The sequence below is a fragment of the Camelina sativa genome, chromosome 11 (assembly GCF_030686135.1).
Source record: "Camelina sativa cultivar CO46 ecotype springtype chromosome 11, ASM3068613v1".
In the NCBI taxonomy this organism is placed as follows: Eukaryota; Viridiplantae; Streptophyta; class Magnoliopsida; order Brassicales; family Brassicaceae; genus Camelina; species Camelina sativa.
The window spans coordinates 1,512,643-1,533,369 of NC_141890.1; the positions used below are offsets into that span (position 1 = coordinate 1,512,643).

Genomic DNA, 20,727 nt, shown 5'->3' on the forward strand with positions numbered 1-20,727 from the left:
GTTTGATAAAAAATACCAATTTTATTTTAACTGTTTTAATGTCTTGACCAATAAAAAAAATTAAAAAATGTATATAAAAAGGCTAAAATAAAGAATTTAGTTATTTTTTTAATATGTGTGAAAAATATTAAACGACAACAAATTTAAAAACGGATGAAATATTTGTGTGTTAAGTATATAGAGACAATTATAACGGTTGCTATTTGTTCTAACGACAAAAACGATTCCGACAACATCTGTAAAAGTAGTTGCAACGGAACTTTTGCTAATTTTCCGCGATTTGTTTTACCGGTGTTGGTCGTTGATTGAAAAAGAAATTATATCAAATTTTAATAAAATTAGGAATTGATCAAAAATTGTTCTTTGATCCAAAAAAAAAAATCTAAGTTCGATAAATATTTCAGGGTTATAGCTTTTTGGTCTCCACAAGCTTGCTATCAATTTTTGTGATTTTTGGTTGTAAACAAAATTTATTCTCGGTATGACAAACATAATATAGTTGCAAGGATGAGTGAAGAGATCGATGTGTGAAATCTTCCACACCCAACAATTTTTTATATATGTCATATACAGAGAAAAAAAAATCACAACATATTTTATTTTTTTCCTTTTTTGTTAATATATTAATAATCTATATATATCTCTTTACCCTACACAAGCGAGAGAACAGAATGAGTCGAGAAAAATATTAAGAAAATATGGAATTTACTCCGATTTCACTTGTCTATTTGCTCTTCATCTTTATCACTATTACATTCTGGCTCACAAGATCAAATCGAAAGCTTAACCTTCCACCGTCTCCAGCTACATCTTTGCCTGTGATCGGCCACCTCCATCTCCTCAAGCCACGGCTCCACCGGCTATTACTTTCCTTCTCCCAGTCCCTCGAAAATGCTCCTATCTTCCACCTCCGCCTCGGAAACCGCCTCGTTTACGTCGTTTCCTCACGTTCCATCGCCGAAGAGTGCTTCACCAAAAACGATGTCGTTCTCGCGGACAGACCCGTGTTCACCGTCAGCAAGCACATCGGCTATAACGCCACTCATATGGTAGCAGCACCCTACGGCGAGCACTGGAAGAACCTCCGCAGAATCGCCGCAGTCGAGATATTTTCGTCTCAGAGACTCAATACGTTTCTGTATATCCGTAAGGACTAGATCCGACGGCTCATCTCACGTCTCTCCCGCGACTCCTTACACGTACTATACGATCTCCTCAATTATTTTCTTTATATTCATTTACTCGTGCCATGCATGTACATTTTTCTTAATTTTAATAATTCTCGTAACGTCTAGTTTGACCCTGAAGGCTGAAACCATCCATGCATGCAATAATTTTTCCATTTTGACCAGAAAAATAAAATAAACTAAAAGACCAATTTACGAATTGTGAACATTAAAAGTTTAAAACAAACATAAATGCTAAAAGATATAACCATTTTTTTTTTATCTACGTCCTAAGTCTAAAATTTTGATCGGTAATTGTCTTCCAGAAATTTGTGGAGGTGGAAATGAAATCATTATTAGGGAATTTGGCATCCAACAATATCATCAGAATGGTGGCCGGAAAGCGATACTATGACGACGGCACCGAGGACAACGATGAAGCCAAGCGTGTGAGAAAACTTGTGTCAGGGTTGACCGGTGGTGCTAGTGCCGGGAATCCAGCTGACTACATTTCAATCGTACAATGGGTAACAAATTTCGAGAAAAATATCAAAAATCTAGGGAAACAATTTGATGCGTTTTTACAGGGATTAGTTGATGAGAAACGTGCAGAGAAAGAGAGAGGTCATACTATGATCGATCATTTGCTTTCTCTCCAAGAAACCCAACCTGAGTACTACAGCGATGTCACCATCAAAGGGATGATCCTCGTAAGTATCAATAATTGATAATTAGTATAAGCAAATATTATTTTGTAATTTTTTTTATAGATATAAGAAAGTTTTTTAATAAGAAAAATGTACAGTCTATGATAAGTGCAGGGACAGACACGTCATCAACAACACTAGAATGGGCAATGTCAAGTTTGTTGAACCATCCAGAGATACTCATGAAAGTGAGATCTGAAATCGATGAAAAAGTCGGTTTAGATCGGTTAATAGACGAATCGGACATTGTGAATCTTCCTCATCTTCAAAACACAGTCTCGGAAACACTACGTTTGTATCCAGCCGTCCCGTTACTACTCCCTCACATGTCGTCGGATGATTGTAAAGTTGCGGGATACGATATGCCATGTGGCACGATATTGTTGGTCAATGCAGAGAGATTCGAAGTTATGGGAGGAACCTGAGAGGTTTAAGCCAGAGAGATTTGAAAAGGAAGGGGACATTCATAAGCTGATGATGCCGTTTGGGATAGGAAGACGAGCTTGCCCTGGAGCCGGGCTTGCTCAGCGGTTGGTGGGACTGACTCTCGGAGCTTTAGTTCAGTGTTTCGTGGGAAAGGGTTGGTGAGGAGCTTGTGGACATGACCGAAGATGATGGAGTTACGTTGCCTAAAATGCTTCTGTTACGAGCTATGTGCAGAGCCCGTAACATTGTGAGTAAACAGTAAAGTGATGTGAAATCTTAAATCTATCTTGTCGTGTTTCGTCAAGTATTTGAAGCTTGTTTAATCTATAAGTATCAAGTAAAATAATAATAATCTCTGTTGTGTTTTTATTAAAAATAAAATATATGGTTTTACATTTAGTTGTAATTTTATATCAACATCAAATATATATTGGTTATAAAATCAAATATATATTTTGGGGTCCCGGGTTCGCAAATCCCACGGAAACATAGATAGTGCCATAGTGGGCTTCGGCTTTCATCGTTTTGCTTTCGAGCAATATTGCGAGCCTATACAGAGAGTTGTGTGTAAACGAAATATGCACATGTTTTTTACGTAGATTGAAACTATTACGTTATATATTCTCGTTTATTAGAATCATCTGTCCTGTTTTTGATCATCTTTCATCATAATAACGGGAAGAAAAAAAAAATCAAAGATTCATCATGAAGCCACATAATTAACCACTCTAAATTAACATCGTTTCAAGCAAACCTTTGAGAAATACAGGAGCACAAACGCGGTTTTTTTTTTTTTTTTTTTTATTATCTTCTCATTAATTCATTTTCATGCCAATTTTACCAGTTAAGTACTACCAAATTGATATTATTGTCAGCTTAATCAGTAACCTTAATAAGAAGAACAAAGTTGTAAAAGATTACAAATCATATAGTTTTTTTTTTCCTAAGCAAGATCATATTCAAACATAATATATATAATTACCTCGCAAACACGTTTCACACATCTGGACTCCATGTGACATCTCTCAGACTCTCACACACGCGTTGCGTAGGCCACAATATATAAGAGATACGATGTAACAAATTCAAGCATTCAACAACAACAAACGAAAAAAGAATGGACTATCTCCAAGTTTCACTTCTATCAATATTTCTTTTTTTCTCTATCACATTTTTATACACAACATCAAAGGCTAAGCAGAAATTTCCACCGACTCCGGCAAACTCATTGCCGGTGATCGGCCACCTTCACCTCATGAAGCGACCGTTCCATCGGAAATTTCTTTCATTCTCTCAGTCCTTGGGAAATGCTCCAATCATCCATCTCCGTCTCGGACACCGTCACGTACCGTTGCCGAGGAATGTTTCACCAAAAACGACATCGTTTTGGCGAACCGGCCAGTGATGATGATGAACAAGCATTTAGGGTATAATGCTAAACATATGATCGGAGCATCTTACGGCGACCACTGGCGGAACCTCCGCAGAATCACCGCCTCTGAGCTATTTTCGTCCCATAGGCTCTCTACGTTTTTGCATATCCGTAAAGACGAGATCCGACGGCTTATATTACGTCTCTCCCAAGACTCATTACACGTATGTCTATAACTCACTATATACCTTTTTCAATCAGGTTCTGTAATGTTAGAAAATCAGAAAACTATAAAGTTACAAAATCAGGGCTTTGTGGAGGTGGAGATGAAATCACTATTTACAAACTTGGTCTTCAACAACATCATCAGGATAATAGCTGGGAAGCAATACTACGGCGATTATACAGAGGACGACGAGGAAGCAAAACTCACGAGGCAGTTGGTGTCTGAGGTTGTGGCCGGCGATGGTGGAAGAAACTACGGTGATTATCTCTCGTTTTTGGGTTGGTTCACAGATACCGAACCACGGATCAAAGACGTTGCTCATCGTTTCGACGTGTTCTTGCAGAAACTGATAGATGAGAAACGTGCAGAGAAAGAAACAAGTCAGACGATGATTCATCACTTGTTTTCTCTCCAAGAAACTCAACCTAGTCACTACACGGATGTTATCATCAAACAAATCATCCTGGTAAGCATATATTTTAAAATATCTATATATAGATGAATATCGTAATATCATTAATTATGTGCAGGACTTGATAGTTGCGGGAACGGACACGATATCGATAACGTTAGAATGGGCATTGTCTAATATGTTGAACCATCAACAAGAGGTACTAATGAAAGCAAGAATGGAAATTGATGATAAAATCGGTTTAGACCGGTTAGTGGATGAACCGGATATTGTGAATCTCCCCTATCTCCAAAACATTATGTTCGAAACACTCCGTTTGTATCCTCCAGCTCCGTTGCTACTCCCTCACTTGTCATCGGAAGACTGTGAAGTAGGAGGCTACGATATGCCACGTGGTACAATGCTATTGATGATTGTGTGGGCAATGCACAGAGATCCGGAGTTATGGAAAGATCCAAAGCAGTTCAAGCCGGAGAGGTTTGACAAGGAAGGGGAAGCTCAAAAGGTTATGGCGTTTGGGCTCGGACGACGGGCTTGTCCTGGAGTTGGACTTGCTCATCGGTTTGTGGGCTTGGCTCTTGGGTCGTTGGTCCAATGTTTCGAGTGGGAGAGAGTTGGTGTCGAACTTATTGATATGAAGGAAGGGAAAGGAGTTCTATGCCCAAACAGAAGCCATTGCGAGCCATGTGCAAAACACGCTTTCTCGCTAGTAAACTTCTTGTGGCGAATGAAAATTATTCTCTGTAATGTTTCCTATTTGTTACTTATTTTCTAATTACTCCAATAATAGTCCACTGAGTGTTGTAAGCCTGTAATTATATATTCTCGCCAGTCAAAGATATTTGGATCGTCACAGCTGTGTGTAATACAATACTCTTAAGTCAATAACGATAATAACACAAACTACTAGGCATTAGGCATTATATAAAGAGCTGTCAAATGGTCCGTCCATGGACCATTTGGACGAGTCCATCTCGACGTTCTTTTGCATGGGCTAAAGTTGGACAGTCCCAAATGGACAATGGTCCATAAAGTGTTCATGCCTATTAAGACCATTTCCAAATGGTCATGACCATGGACAGCCCATTTTTTTTTCTATTGTCATTCACTTATAAAATCTGAATTTTATTTTTGTTATTTTTTTTTGCTATTCACTTATAAAATCTGAGTTTTATTTTTGTTATTTTCTTTTATAAAATCTGAATTTATTTTTGTTGTTATTCACTTATAAAATCTGAGTATTATTTTTGTTATTTTCTTTTATAAAATCTGAATTTTATTTTGTTGTTTCTTTTATAAAATCTAATTATTTTTTGTTATTTCTCTTCTAAAATTATGAGTTTGGTGGAAAATTACGTAATTACAGTTTCTCCTCAAACCCAAAATTAGAGTATCCACATTTTTTGCCAAAACCGTAAAACTGTGTTTTCCCGCTAAAACCGTAAAATTACGTTTTCCCGCCAAAACGCCAAAAACGTAAAATTACGTTTTCCCGTCAAAACCGTAAAATTATGTTTTTCCGCCAAAACCGTAAAATTACGTTTTCCCGCCAAAACCGTAAAACTGTATTTTTCCGCCAAAACCGTAAAATTACGTTTTCCCGCCAAAATCGTAAAATTGTGTTTTCCCGCCAAAATCGTAAAATTGTGTTTTTCCGCCAAAACCGTAAAATTACGTTTTCCCGCCAAAACCGTAAAATTACGTTTTCCCGCCAAAATCGTAAAATTGTGTTTTCCCGCCAAAATCGTAAAATTGTGTTTTTCCGCCAAAACCGTAAAATTACGTTTTTCCGCCAAAACCGTAAAATTACGTTTTCCCGCCAAAACCGTAAAACTGTGTATTCCCGCCAAAACCGTAAAATTACGTTTTCCTGCCAAAACCGTAAAACTGTGTTTTCCCGCTAAAATCGTAAAATCACTTTTCCGTAAATACAATAATTTATCTGTTTTATAAAAAAAAAATTATAAATGTATTTTATGAAAATAAAAATTTATAAATGTAAAATATAATAATTTAAAATTATTTAGTTATAAATGGAATTTCTCATTTTGGTAAGTGGGCAACTCATTGTCCATTTGGTTAAGCCCATATGGTCAATGGACAAAAATGGTCAAATGCCCAAATAGACCATTTATTTTTTGGTCTGACCATGGTCAGTCCATATGTATATAAACACGGGCATGTCCATGGACTGCCGCCGAATTGACAGCTATAATTATATATACCACTGTCTATTTAATTTTCTTGCTTTCAAGACCACAAAAGTAACATCTGGTCCCTCTTCCACACACGACAACACAACTATATACATACAAAGAACAAACACAAAGAATCAATCAACAAGAAAATGGATATCACGCAAAGCCTACTTCTCTCCTTTCTCTTTCTCGTTATCTCTATCAAACTCTTGCTCATAAAATCAAACCGGAACCTTAATCTTCCTCGTTCTCCGGCTTATCCTCTACCGGTTATTGGCCACCTCCACCTCCTCAAGCAACCTGTCCACCGAACATTCCTATCCATCTCTCAGTCTCTTGGAAATGCTCCTATCTTCCACCTCCGCCTCGGAAACCGCCTCGTTTACGTCATCTCCTCACGTTCTGTCGCTGAAGAATGCTTCACCAGAAACGACATCGTTCTTGCAAACCGTCCTGAAATAATCATGTCCAAACACGTCGGTTACAACTCCACCAATATGATTGCAGCTCCTTACGGGGACCACTGGAGGAATCTCCGCCGCATCGCCGCCGTCGAGATATTTTCTTCTCATAGGATCAGTACGTTTATGTCTATCCGTAAAGACGAGATCGGACGGCTCATTACACTTCTCTCTAGAGTCTCCTTACACGTAACGTTTCTATTATTTATTAAATTCGCTATTCATCTTTTATTTTCTTGGCGTAAGTAAAGCAAATTATTGACGTACTACTAATGCGGTTGAATTTGTCCATAGGAGTAATTTTCCGGCCGTTCTTATTTAATATATCATCCTACATATCAAATACGTATATTTAATTATATTCCGTTATGGACCGACATAAAATTTTCAGTCGTATGGATGGAACGAAACTATATCCTTTTTATAGTAAAGTACATAGATGTCAACTGTACTTAGTTATAAATATTTATTTATTTTTCCAAAAGCAGAGAAAACTAATTCATATTACTGAATTAATGATTTACTTATAAAGGAATAAGTATTACTTAGTGTTAAAACTTATAAGTAAAAGGATATGAAACTGTAATTGTAAAATGAAGACGATAAAAGTACAATAAATATGCGGTTCGGTTGAATATTATTTGCTGATATAGGTAGCTTTTTGTATATACATATTCAAATAATTAGATAATCTAATATACAATTTGATAAGTGTCAATTTCACAGGGGTTTGTTGAAGTGGAGTTGAAATCATTATTAGCCAACTTGGTATTCAACAGCATCATCATGATGGTAGCAGGGAAGCGATATTATGGGAGCGGTACAGAAGACAACGATGAAGCCAAGCTCGTGAGGGAACTTTTATCGGAGATTGTGGCCGGGGCCAGTGCTGGAAATTTGGCTGATTATCTTCCGATCATAAATTGGGTCACAAAGTTTGAGCAACGAACCATAAGTTTGGGGAATCGACTCGATAAGTTTCTGCAAAAATTGGTTGATGAGAAACGTGCGGAGAAAGAAAAGGGTCAAACTTTGATCAATCACTTGCTTTCTTTCCAAGAAACCCAACCTGAGTATTACACTGATGTCATCATCAAAGGAATCATACTCGTAAGTTCAGATTAACTAGTAATACTATTCTACATATGTATTTGGAGAGTGTTTACTAAATAATTAGAGATGTACCGCACAGGCTCTTGTAGTTGCAGGGACAGAGACGTCAGAAGTGACGCTAGAATGGGCAATGTCAAATTTGTTGAACCATCCAGAGATACTCGAGAAAGTGAGAGCGGAGATCAATGATAAGATCGGTTCGGACCGGTTAATCGAGGAATCAGACATTGTGAATCTTCCTTATCTGCAAAACACTGTGTCGGAAACGTTACGTTTATATCCTGCGGTTCCGCTACTACTCCCTCATCTCTCATCGGATGAATGTAAAGTGGCGGGATATGATATGCCACGTGACACGATTTTATTAACAAACGCATGGGCTATGCACAGAGATCCAGGTCTATGGGAAGAGCCAGAAAGGTTTAAGCCGGAGAGATTCGAGAAAGAAGGAGAGGCTCAAAAGCTAATCCCATTTGGGATGGGACGACGAGCTTGTCCTGGAGCCGAGCTTGGGAAGCGGTTAGTAACCCTTGCTCTTGGGAGTTTGATTCAGTGTTTTGAGTGGGAGAGAGTCGGTGAAGAACTCTTGGACATGACTGAAGCCGAAGGCATCACTATGCCTAAAGCTATTCCGCTGCGAGCTATGTGCAAGACACGTGTCGCTGTCAGTAAAATGATATAAAAATAAAATAGATGTTTTGTTCAAACACGTGAAATAAAGTCTTTTACATGCCACGTGTCGATTCTTAGAAATATGAGTGTTATAAATCATGAAATGAATAAACCAGTGTTTTGTACTACTTCATTCATGGCGTATACGGAGGAAAAAAACAAATTACACAAAAGTAAAAGAGTCAAGGATTAGATTAATTATTTTACTTCTTCTCACCATTCTTATTACAATCCTCATCACCAAGAATGTTCTGCTACTCGCTAAACCTATGGCTAATCAGGTTGTGGGTTTGTTATTGGTTTTGATGATTCTGTGTTTTGAATGGGGAAACGGCTCGGTTGATATGACTGAAGGTCCGGGACTTTTAAGTGTGCCTAAACCATTGGTTATCACGTGCAGACCGCGTGAGATGGCTTCTGAATTGTTGTTCTTGTTTGGCTGGGGACACTTTGTTTTTGTTTTGGCCAACAACAGGCATGAATTTTTGGTTCTTTGGATCGGAGTCATGAAATTAGAGTGTCTAGATTGGATTTTAGTAAATTTTAAGTTGATACATTGTATGCATCTGATTAATTTGTTTTACAGGAAAAAAATGGCTGGGGACACTTTGGTTTTTTTTTTTTTTTTGGCCAAACAACAGGCATGCATGGGGCTCATGTGGTTATTATTGTAACGTCAACTATATGCATTTTTGTTGGTTGAGAATTGAGATAACCATTTATTGACATTTTATCTTTAACCAAAAAGAAAGAAAACAAAGTTATGAGTAGGAGAAGAAAAATATCTGATGTCTCAACCGTTGCTACAATACAGTCCACATAAATTTGTTCTTATCATATGGATACTTTGAAAGTTAAAAGAGTTGTTGTTCTTATCACAAATAAAAATTATTGTTTCTGATTATTGAATACTGAATACAAACAAATATATATATTAATTAATAATTAAAATTTGATTCACCATAATTTCAAGAAACAGAACATCTGGAGAACAAGTAGATAACACATTGTTTCAAAGATCCATTCAAGAACTCTCGCTCCGTGTCGGTTTAGATGAAAATTCAGAAACGAGATCTTCCTCCGCCGCCGCAGGGATCCATTCGTTCGTTGCCGGATTGCTTCTGTAAACAGCTTTTTCTCCTCCGTCTCCGATTGCGACGGCGGTAACGGCCTCGGTTGTCTCTCCACCACCGTCTTCCTTCACCACATTGATAAACCCACTTCCAGTCTAAATCAGAAAACAGAACACAATATTTATATAAGAGACTTCTTCTGATGGGACTTTAAAAAAAAAAAAAAAAGATATAGAGAGATAGAGAGAGAATGAGAGAATGAGAACCGTGTGATGTTGCTTATCAGTGGCGGTGAGATTTGTGTAATACTCTGTTTCCAAGAACTCATCTTGAACTGCAGATGAATCTCCCTCACCTAGTACTTTACCCTGTACCAGAAACTCAAATTTAACGACAATATTATAGTTTTTTTATGTGAAGAGAAAAGAGTGAGTTTTAGTGAGAACCGAACATGAGTTTGTGACTGGAGAGATCGGAATTTGTCAGCTTCAGGATGGTCCGTGGCTTCGTCTGAGGTAGTGAAAGATCCAGGAGATCCAGGTTCGCTACGAGTGGGTTTAGTGGGTCGTTTTGGGGCTAAGGAATCGAAATCAGCTCTGATCTGGTTACAGTTCTTGATCTGCTGTTCCGGGTCGGATACTTCTTCGCTCCGGCTTGGCTTCATCGTCGTCTCTCTCACTCTCTGTCCACTGCTTTTACATGCAAACGAGAGAATGGATATTATTTGCTCACTGTCTTTTTTGTTGTGTACTACTAACTAATTAAAGACAATGAAATGGGCCTTTGGTGGGCTTTTTGTTTACTTAATTTCATATTTACTTTATATTATAGACGTGAATTTGCGCATTACATGGCAATAACAATCGAGGTATAGTTATCAAAAAAAAAAAAAAAAAAAAAACAATCGAGGTATAGGTATATATGATTTTTGTTTTGCATACACTTGGTGATTTAATTATGTATTTTTTTTGATATGTCAAATGAATTTTTACATTATTATTTTATCGTTGTAGATTCGATCAATTGTATCTTATTTATTTTTGTAATAACCGGACTTTTTAGGATTCGATCCTTCGAAAGCTGGATGGCAATATGGTAATTGTCGAAATTGAGCCCCCACTCAGAACACGTAGTGTACATGAAGCTTGAAGCTTTTCCAGTTTCCATTTCCGGCTCCTATGGAAGGACAATATATTATTTTTAAAAATGTCCTTTTAATTCCCCAAAGGCCAACACTTCGAACCAACACAAGAAAAAAAAAAGAATTAAAAGGTACTCCAAAAAAAAAACGTTTGCATCTCATAAAATCGAATCACAATATATAATTTGCGACCAACGTTTATTCCAATTCCAAACATATGTAGTAGGAACACCTGAATTATTATTTTTATTTTTTTGAATGACATCAACCAGCCAGTGTGTTCCTTATAAGATAACGTTGCATTATTTGTGTTGCACCAGAATGGCCGATAACGTTCCTGAATCCATATAAGTGATTCATGTCCAATAAACATGGTGTTGATGGCTTGACGTAGATCTCAAAATTAATTACTTTTAAGTTTCCGGGATAAAAATCAATTTATTGACGCGTATACTATACATGGGTGTTTATGAGAAGGAAACCAGACGACTGTATGATGATCAAAGAATATTTCCCTTCTAAACTTTACATTGATCTTTAACGACTGAATAAATATAATGATCTATAACAAATGAAAATATAGTCGTATAACCTGAGCTAAATAAATATTGAATAATGTATTGTTCTGTGTTAGTGTTTTAGTGACCAGCACCTCTCCTGCTCGGTCCTGAAGCCATTGTATGCATCCTCTCTCCAGCCGAAGAGAGCCACCTTAACTTCCTATAACCATGTATCACGACCCCAAATAAGTCTTCGCTTCGCAAATCGACCCCATGATTTTTAGATTGAACGATTGCCTCAGTCTTCGAACCACCAAGGAGAACTCTGCAATCGGCTGTTCTTGATTCCGAAAAGGCCGAGACCAAGAACATGACCGTAAAGATCAAGCCAAAGGGTCTCATTTTTTTTGGTGTGGTAGTTCGGTTCTTGGGGGTTTAGGGTTTAAGACAATGAATGCGTTTTGGTGATTGATAGAAAAGGAGTAACAAAGGAGGAAGTAAAGCTTTATATACAAGTGTCAAAAGATTCAAAGGTAGATGGAAAAAGGATGGAGAGGAAGGAAGATAGGAGTTTTCATGAAATAAAATAATACAAAAAACTTGAAAAAAAATTTGTTAGGGAATATAAAATGGAATAAGGTGTAGTATTAGACCCTCGATATAAGGGGATGGTGTAGGCGAATTAGTTAAAAAGGACGGTCTCTAGCTTCCTTGGAAATGGACCTTTCAAAAAGTGTAAATTGTTTTTTTTGACCAGCTAATTTTAATTATTATTTCTTTTTTTGTGCTTAATATATATGAATATGAAATTAGGGTAGAATATTAAGTTATGGGATTTCTTGTCCAGAATTTTTTTTTTTCAATGGTATTTGTTTAATTAGTGCTAAAGACACACACGATTATGAATCGATCTCCCGAATGACAATTCAAGTTGTCGTTGGTAATTAAAATATTATAATATTTTTGTAGTGGAGTTAGGCCAGAAAACTATACAATATCAATATTTTGGGTTACATGATCTAAAAACATTTATACCGACAGGAAGGCTAGTGATCACCATGCAAGTTTAGCGATAGCAGAGTGAACTAAGTGGACGTACTAGACTACTGCCACAACTATTGGAATATTACATATTTTATTATTTTAAAATTTTATATTGAGCTAATATTGTCGATAAAATTTGAGCGAAGGATCCAGTTATTACAATGGCTTTATAAGTTAATTACTTGATATAAAATCTACGGCCGTGGATCCATCGACTCGGTTTTAAACTTTAGAAATTGGAAGAGTACTGATGAAGCTAGGGCACCAATGCGTGGATGTGACGTAGGAGGAGGCAAGAGAGAGATGAAAATACGTATTTTATCACACACTTTCGCGAATAATTTGATCGGAATAAATTTGACTATACGAATCCTCGAGAGTTGTTCTGCTGTGCAGGACGTTTTCCTTGTATAGCCCCAAAATTCAGTTTTATAATTGTTTCGTTTTGTAAGACAAATATTAATGATTTATTTATAATGCATGATCCAATTAACGGTCATAAATTGTTTGATTGATAGAATAATTGTCTAGCAAAACATCCAAAAAAAACTAATGAGTTCGTGCCATATCTTTTTTTTTCCCTGTTAAACTGTTTTCACCAAAATTAGATATTAATTATTGTTCACCTACTGTTTGAATCATTAGTTCACTAAAAATGTGAATCATAATTATAACTCGATGATAACTCTAGAAATAAAAAAAAACGAACAAAACATAATTGTCATCGTGGCTCGTGGGGATTGAGAAAAAAGAAGGGAGACGATTAACATAGACAGACAAATTCGGTGGTACACACACAAAATACTTGTATGGACGGACTCTAACTTTGCTTCATAGTTGTCATGATAACAATATAAGCATCTATCTATCTTCTTCCTCTTTTTCCCTTTTTGTTTTTAAACGTCACTTCCCCACATGTACCCTCCATTTTATTTCGTTATCAATCTTGCATCTTCGAATCTATTTTTAATTTTTAATTTTTTTTGTTTCTTTTTCTTTCTTTTTATATAATCGAGTTGCAGAACTAAAATCCATATTTTATTTTAACTTCTTGTAGTCATTATGTGAGTATTATAGTGGTCACGTATGAATATAGTATTCATGGACGAACCATGTGAAACATGACATATTTTCGATATACTAATTATGATCTTTTATTGTTCATTCACAGTTTGATTCTTTTGAGATGTTATAGCTGTACTATATATTTACCTTAATTCTTAGAGTTATATATACAGGTATAATTTTATTTACACTTGATTAATTAGAACAAAAAATACATAAATCGTTTATAATTTAATTATACATCAAGACACATATCATCATTTCAACATATTCTTATTACTGTTACTCTTTTATGATCGAAATCCCTTATCTAACCACCGCTACAGTTTCATGAAATATCCCAATATTTTCTCATAATATCTTCTTAGGCATGCGAGTATGCAATTTAAAGCGTACGTCACGGCGGTAGGATTCAGATATAGACGTTTGGAATGGGTGATAATGTAGTTAGCCTAACCAAATACAGTTTATCTCTTATAAATGTGCATCAACATAAGAAATTTGTGTGTTGCTACTATATACATATGTATGTTATTATTAATTTGCTATTTGAATGGATTTATGTAAATCAAGATGCTAAGCGAAGATTTACTTTTTTTGGGGTATGGATTTAAGTAAATCAAGATGCTACTTGGAATTCTTTTGTCAAATATATTGTTTAAAGAACTACATATATTTCAAGTAATTGGATGGAATAGAAAAGACTGGAATCTAGATAATGAATTTATTAAGGCAGAATTTGATTCCAATATTAATGGACTACCATGTCCGAACTATATGTATATAGTTAACATTTTTTCTACCTATTATATTCTGGTGTGGTCTTACGCCACTAATTAATAAACTATATCGTTTTGGCCAAACAAATTTTTTTTTTTAAATTCACGAAAAAAAATAAGATTTAATTGTTTTCACCGTATTCCAAGAAATGAAACAGTGGACCAGGTTTTAAGTAATTTGCTTGTAATAAGTTGATTAAATAATTGGTTAAAAAGTTATAATAATTTGAATGATAGTGATTTCACCTTTATATTAATGTGAGAAAGAGTTGCCTGATGCTATGCAATATGGTTTCTTTGTCTTACTCTTAACCCCTGCGGAAATAAAGGAACATTGTTTTATATGAAAGGGAACCGATTTGTTTTAATGAACACAATTTATCCCTACAAAAAAATTGGCTGCCATTAATAGTTTTTACTCTAAAACTATTTCATTTCTTTTGGAAAAAAAAACACATCACAACTCCGTTGAATATGTAGTAAAGATGGGAAAAGTGGTCATAATTCAACACCATATAGCAGAAAGAGTTGACAGAAAGACCAATGGTTTTGTCTTTTCATAGGATAAATCTTTACCTAACCGAAATCAAATTATGGATGTTGAATTTTATTGTAAAATGTGGTTGTTCAATGTTTTTGAAATAATAACCACGTGAGAAGAACTATTTTTGGTCGTGCAAGAAAAATATAAACACCAAAGTGTTTGAACTTTTGAAGCATTGATTATTATTAGGTTGGTGTATCTATCAACAATATTAATACACCCTCTATCTCACATAGTTAGATGTTTAGGATTTTACACACATATTAAAACAGAGGAAATATATGATTAATTTTATTTTCTCATAATTTTTTTATTTTATTTATGACTTTTCATGATTTATTTTTCTGATACTTGTTCACTTTCCCACTTTCCCACTCCATATACTCTACAACATCAGTAATTATTAAAACAAAAATATATTAAAAATATTCAGAACATCAATCTTTGAAAGACAAAAATTATTCTCTAAAACATCAAACTATGTGAGACAGAGGGAGTATAAAACATCATTTAAACTTTTAAACTAACACTACTACACAGGATCCGTTTATAAGTCAGACCTAGCTTATGTCACTCCTTAGTTTCCAAATCAGCTGGTTTCACAAAACCGAAAAACCCTATTCGATTTTTGTTTAAATTTCAGATATTTGTTTAAAATTTATTTTTTAAAAAAATGTAGTTGAAACGAAACCAAAGCTAAATATATGTACATTATAAATAAAGCAAAAAAAAGAAAAACAATATTTTTTTTTTTTTGGTGAAATGTTAAATTTATACCAATAAAAAAAGGTTCACATTTTTACAATGAAACCCAAAAAAAAACAAATACCCAGCTCAAAACAGAGAGAGCAGTGGAACAAATACAATAGGTAATGAGCTTTAGCCACTATAAAAGTGGCTCTGAGAAACATCCAAAATAAAATCCAAGGAGAGAGAGTGTTGAAGGATCTTCCCGCGAGATGGAGATGAGGCGATTATGCAGGATCCGATCGATGAGAGTTCGTATAGCTGAAGGGGTTGATACTTGCCCAGAGAATATCCGATGATTCCTCTCCCTCCATATCATGTAGACTGACACCTGAAGGAGAAGCTTTGCGACCTTGCTTGCATAGTGAGCAGGAGACGATTGGAGCGTTAAAGCCCAGTCCGACGCTAACTGGAGTGAAGCCAGGGGGTTCTGCGAGATTTTACTGGCCATGTGGGACCAGATAGAACGGGAGAACTCACATTCAAAGAACAGATGAGAGTGTGTATCGAGACCTTTTGCACAAAGTACGCAAGCCTCTGGAACCGTCAGTCCCCATCGACGTAGCCTATCCCGAGTGAGGAGACGACCTCGAACAGTTAGCCAGTGAATGAAGGAGTACCGTGGAACCGCTTTCTTAAACCATACTGATCTAAACCATGGCACAGCGGGCGAGGGTTGGCGGATTTGAAGCCATGTAGCTTTGGAGGAGAACTTGTCTGACCAAATGCCCGAAGGCAGCCTCCATTGGAACCCATCTGACCCACTTACAGAGGAAGGAGGAGAGATAGCCGACAGACAGGTCTGAAGCTGCTCGGCTTGCGCTGATCGTGCATTGGGAAAAAACCAAAGACCTTCCCTGGTTGCTTCTGCGACAGTTGCCCCTTTGCTAATTCGCAACTCACGGGGGCCTACCTCACCAAAGAGATCGATTAATGGCCCAAGCGGGGACCAAGAATCATACCAAAACAAGGCCTTTAAACCATTACCCAACCTGCATCTCATGAATCTCTTGACAAAGTGCTTAAGCTCAAGCATCTTCCTAATGGTCCAAGATAGCCTAGGGGAGCTATCCATTAGCCAATAATTCCTCCTGCCAAAGACATTATGATCCAACCACTGAACCCAAAGAGAGCTTGGTTTAGAGAAGAGCAACCAGACCTGCTTCAACCTGAACACCATAGCAAAGTCCTCAAGAGATCGGATTCCAAGACCGCCTTCCTGCTTTGGTTGGCATATATCCTTCCAAGCCACTCTAGTCCCTTTTGCTGAGTCAGTAGCATTCTTCCACAAAAATGCAGAACATAGAGAATCGACTTTCCTGTAGAAACCTTTTGGAAGGACAAAAACTTGGCTCCAAAAGTTGACTTTCCCATAGATGACCGAGATAATAAGTTGAACTTTCCCAGCATACGAAAGATACTTCGAAGTCCAGGAGTGAAGATGATCTGTAATTTTCTGAAGGAATGGCTGGAGAGATGCCATTGTGAGCTTAGTCGGGCTTAGAGGGAGCCCCAAATAACGAGTGGGGAATGCGCCAAGTCTGACACCAATAAGCGAAGACAAGTCTAAGGCTTCCTGGTCATCAAAGCCTCCTAGGAAAAGGTCTGACTTTGCCGGGTTCATGTCCAGGCCAGAGAACGATCGAAATTGGTGAAGAATCCTTGTTATGCCAAGCAGCGAGCTGGAGGAGCCATCCGAGAAAACCAATAAGTCATCCGCAAAGGCCAGATGAGTGAGCTGAGGAGAATTACACCGTGGATGCAGAGCAAAAACCCTGTCATTCAACCCTTTATTTAGCATACGCGAGAGAACCTCCATGGCCAGAATAAACAGGTATGGCGAGAGACAGTCTCCTTGCCTTAACCCTTTCTTCCCTTCAAAGAAACCCGCCAGCTCCCCATTAATGGCTATGGAGAACCTAGGAGTTGAGACACATTCCCGAATCCATGACCTGAACAGAGGAGGGAAATTAAGCGCTTCTAGGACCTTAAACACAAAGTCCCAGCATACAGAGTCAAATGCCTTCTTGATATCCACCTTCAGCATCGAGCTTTTTTGACAAGAGATCCCTTCATAATTGCGGATAAGCTCAGACGCCAAGAGAACATTTTCCCCCAGACCTCTTCCACTCAGAAAAGCTGCCTGGTTTGGAGAAATAAAATCCAAAAGCAAAGGCTTCAAGCGGTTAGCTAGAATCTTTGAGATAACCTTGTAGGCTAGATTACAGCAACTGATTGGTCTGAAGTCTGAGAGAGCAGATGCCTCAGGCGTTTTTGGAATGAGGCAAATGATCGTAGTGTTCATGTCCTTGAGGAGACGACCATTACGAAAGAACTCTTGAATGGCATTTACTAGATCAGGACCAACTGTCGACCAGGATGACTTATAAAACTCCACCGGATAGCCATCAGGCCCGGGAGACTTGTTTGAAGGCATTGCAAAAAGAATACTCCTGATCTCCTCAGCAGAGACATCCTTTACCAGCCCCCGAGACTGCTCATCCGTGCATCTGAAAGGGATTAACTCTTGAAGCTTTTCAATAGGGATAGGAGAGGAGTGGAGATCAGTATGTCCAAGTATCGACTTGAAGTAGTCAACCGCGTGTCTGTTCATTTCCTCCGGGGAGGTAATGCGGTTCCCAGCCTCGTCCACGAAGAAATGTATGTGGTTTTGGGAGTTCCTCTGTAAAACCATCTTATGAAAAAATGCTGTGTTCTTATCACCTAGAGAGAGCCATTGGACTCGAGACTTTTGTAAGTAGAACCTCTCCTCTGCCGCCATCAGAAGGTGCTAGGCCTCAGACGCTAGTTTAGCCTCCCTAGCAAGATCCTGAGAAGGAGAGGTTAAAAGGCGAGCTTGGATCTCTGCCACCTCCTCTGCTTTCTCCTTGACCCGCATCGAGATGCCACTAAAATGAGTTCTGTTCAGCTCACGGAGACATGGCTTAAGGAGCTTCAACGCACGCACTAGCTTGTATTGGCAAGACCCAATAATAGAGCTAGTGGACCATTGTTCAGCAATCATTGGGGAAAAGTCAGGGTGCTCTACTACATGAGAGAAAAACTTAAATGGCCTGTTGACCACCCGTTGAGAGAGTGGCATGGAGAAGAGACACGTAGAATGATCAGATTGGGCAGGATCTAGGAACTCCGAGAAGGCCGCCGGATAGAGCCTAGCCCAGTGGTCGTTGATGAGCGCATGATCGATTCGCTTAGCTACTGGGTTGGTGTCCTGCCTGTTCCACCAGGTAAAAGGAAGACCCTTAGACGGGGCTTCGAACAAATTAGCATCCTGGAGTGCTAACTGAAAGTCCCCTATGCCAGTAAGATCAATGTCTCCAGATGGAAAAGCAGAATGGTGCTCACTACGAAGTATCTGGTTGAAGTCACCAATAACCGCCCAAGGACTGCGAGCCAAAGGCGTAGAAGAATAAAGAAAAGCAAGCTCCTCCCATAAGGCCAATCTCTCCGAAGGCAGATTAAACCCATAAACGAATGAGACAGTGATATTAATATTCTCCGCAGGAAGAAAGAACCCACAGGTGATCACTTGAGCAGACACCTTATACACCACCATTCTAACTCGAGGATCCCACACCACCACAATCCTTGCCGTGTTATAAGTATCAAAGTTACCAAAACATCTCCAACCTCGGGGAATTGCATTCAACACTCTCCTTGCATTCCTTAGTTGTATCTTAGTTTCCAAAAAAGCTCCAAAAAGAGGCTTATGGATATTAATCCATGATTTTGTCATTGATTGCCTTCTATGGCTATTTAGGCCTCTCGTGTTCCACCCAAAAAACATATATACTATAGTTAATTAGTTACTCGCAGCCTTGCGGCTGCTCTTCTTACGCCGAACTGGAATAAAAGGCACCTCACGTTCACCAATGTCACCTCTCGTGTCAGCACCGCAAAGAGCTACCCCATCCTGAGCCGAAAGGGGTGGGATCAAGATATGACTATCATGACCAGTATCCATAGGAGATCCTGCAGTCACCTGTAGGTCAGGCTGGGTCCTATCAGACTTATTCTTGAAGACAAAGTGTTTCTTTACAGGACTCTTTGAGCGTAAAGAAAGCCCAGCTTGACTAGACGCAGAGGTATGGTCCTCCCCATTAGACTCCTGCGATTGAGATACAGGCATTAGAGCCTCTGGTGGTGGTGCCTTAGGGCATCGAGAGTCAACATGACCAAACTCCTTGCAGGAGGAACACTTAGGGGGAAGCCAGGGATAGGAGACATCGACTACAAACTCCCTGCCATCTCTAAAGCCAGAAACTAATTTGGAAGGCAACTCCTCAAGTAAATTAACTTCAACTACTATCTTGGCAACCTCAAACGATTCCTTCCGTGCAGTTTCAGGGTGAAGCGATTTTGGTTCCCCAACACCAGAGGCAATTCTTGCAAGACTCTCATCATTGAACAAGTAGTAGGGGATACCACGAAACTCAACTAGCACCTGAGCTTTCGAAAGAGGAGGTTTCTCGGGCGTGAACTCCGGAGACCAAGGAGCCACAAACATAGGATGTCCAGCAATATTCCATAAGTTGCGACTAAGGAGGATTTCTCGAGATCGGGGCTTGAGACATGGAGAAGGAAGGTGCCATGTCCAATACGGTGAACGAATATCCGGGGACCAGAGCGAGCCCAAAGTGCATTCACCACACCAATAATACGGCCCATATCTGGCGGAGGACCATGAAACTGGGCATAGACGAAATCCTTAAATTCCTCCTTAGCAGTTGCTATGCTCTCATCCGGAATCAAGATGAAAGGAACACTAGAGGCATGAGTTGTAGGATTACCAATGCGCTCCAGTCCTCCCTTGGGCTTAGCGATACTGGCATAAGACCTAGGCGGCACAACATACTGGGAAGTCGGCAACCCGGAAGTTAGACCAGCCTGAGATTTGGCAATCGGATCTCGCTCAACTGGCAAAGGCGAAGAAGCCGCTGCACTGGCCATCGACTCGGAGGAAGGAGATCCAGCCTGCGATTGGAGATTCGGATCTTTCACCACTGGTAACGGTGCAGAAGCCGCTGCGCTAGACTTCGACTCCGCGGAAGAAGGTCCAG

The 20,727-nt window shown here is 38.4% G+C and overlaps 4 protein-coding genes and 2 pseudogenes across 5 annotated transcripts; 3 read left to right on the forward strand and 3 right to left on the reverse strand.

Moving 5' to 3' along the window:
- The first annotated feature begins 650 nt into the window (after positions 1-650).
- Positions 651-2,694, forward strand: LOC104721030 (cytochrome P450 81D11-like; annotated as a pseudogene). Its single transcript, XR_015572957.1, has 3 exons — positions 651-1,199; positions 1,493-1,876; positions 1,972-2,694. The product of XR_015572957.1 is annotated as a cytochrome P450 81D11-like (transcript).
- Positions 2,695-3,416: 722 nt separating this feature from the next.
- Positions 3,417-5,056, forward strand: LOC104727533 (cytochrome P450 81D11 pseudogene; annotated as a pseudogene).
- Positions 5,057-6,505: 1,449 nt separating this feature from the next.
- Positions 6,506-8,881, forward strand: LOC104721031 (cytochrome P450 81D11). Its single transcript, XM_010438937.3, has 3 exons — positions 6,506-7,157; positions 7,695-8,078; positions 8,161-8,881. Exons 1-3 carry the CDS (start codon positions 6,657-6,659, stop codon positions 8,761-8,763), a joined length of 1,488 nt encoding a protein of 495 aa, XP_010437239.1. The 5' UTR covers positions 6,506-6,656; the 3' UTR covers positions 8,764-8,881.
- A 744-nt stretch (positions 8,882-9,625) lies between these two features.
- On the reverse strand, positions 9,626-10,835 carry LOC104721032 (uncharacterized). Its single transcript, XM_010438938.3, has 3 exons — positions 10,278-10,835; positions 10,093-10,194; positions 9,626-9,981 (listed from the first exon to the last, which is right to left on the reverse strand). The coding sequence occupies exons 1-3, from the start codon at positions 10,488-10,490 to the stop codon at positions 9,778-9,780; spliced, it is 519 nt and encodes a 172-aa protein (XP_010437240.1). The 5' UTR covers positions 10,491-10,835; the 3' UTR covers positions 9,626-9,777.
- Positions 10,836-11,385: 550 nt separating this feature from the next.
- On the reverse strand, positions 11,386-11,940 carry LOC109127532 (uncharacterized). The gene has a single exon (XM_019232451.2). The coding sequence runs from the start codon at positions 11,867-11,869 to the stop codon at positions 11,606-11,608; it is 264 nt and encodes an 87-aa protein (XP_019087996.1). The 5' UTR covers positions 11,870-11,940; the 3' UTR covers positions 11,386-11,605.
- A 6,497-nt stretch (positions 11,941-18,437) lies between these two features.
- LOC147933530 (uncharacterized) lies at positions 18,438-19,403 on the reverse strand. Its single transcript, XM_087470816.1, has one exon. It carries the CDS (start codon positions 19,401-19,403, stop codon positions 18,438-18,440), a length of 966 nt encoding a protein of 321 aa, XP_087326942.1.
- Positions 19,404-20,727: the final 1,324 nt, after the last annotated feature.

Excerpts from the sequence above, each read along its gene's own strand:
- LOC147933530 (XM_087470816.1), bottom strand. The coding sequence starts at position 19,403 with ATGACAAAATCATGGATTAATATCCATAAGCCTCTTTTTGGAGCTTTT.
- LOC104721032 (XM_010438938.3), bottom strand. The coding sequence starts at position 10,490 with ATGAAGCCAAGCCGGAGCGAAGAAGTATCCGACCCGGAACAGCAGATC. Across the intron at positions 10,195-10,277 it reads CTCTCCAGTCACAAACTCAT|GGTAAAGTACTAGGTGAGGG; the intron begins GTTCGGTTCTCA and ends TTTCTGGTACAG. Across the intron at positions 9,982-10,092 it reads CTGATAAGCAACATCACACG|ACTGGAAGTGGGTTTATCAA; the intron begins GTTCTCATTCTC and ends TTTCTGATTTAG.
- LOC104721031 (XM_010438937.3), top strand. The coding sequence starts at position 6,657 with ATGGATATCACGCAAAGCCTACTTCTCTCCTTTCTCTTTCTCGTTATC. Across the intron at positions 7,158-7,694 it reads TCTCTAGAGTCTCCTTACAC|GGGTTTGTTGAAGTGGAGTT; the intron begins GTAACGTTTCTA and ends TCAATTTCACAG. Across the intron at positions 8,079-8,160 it reads TCATCAAAGGAATCATACTC|GCTCTTGTAGTTGCAGGGAC; the intron begins GTAAGTTCAGAT and ends TGTACCGCACAG.
- LOC109127532 (XM_019232451.2), bottom strand. The coding sequence starts at position 11,869 with ATGAGACCCTTTGGCTTGATCTTTACGGTCATGTTCTTGGTCTCGGCC.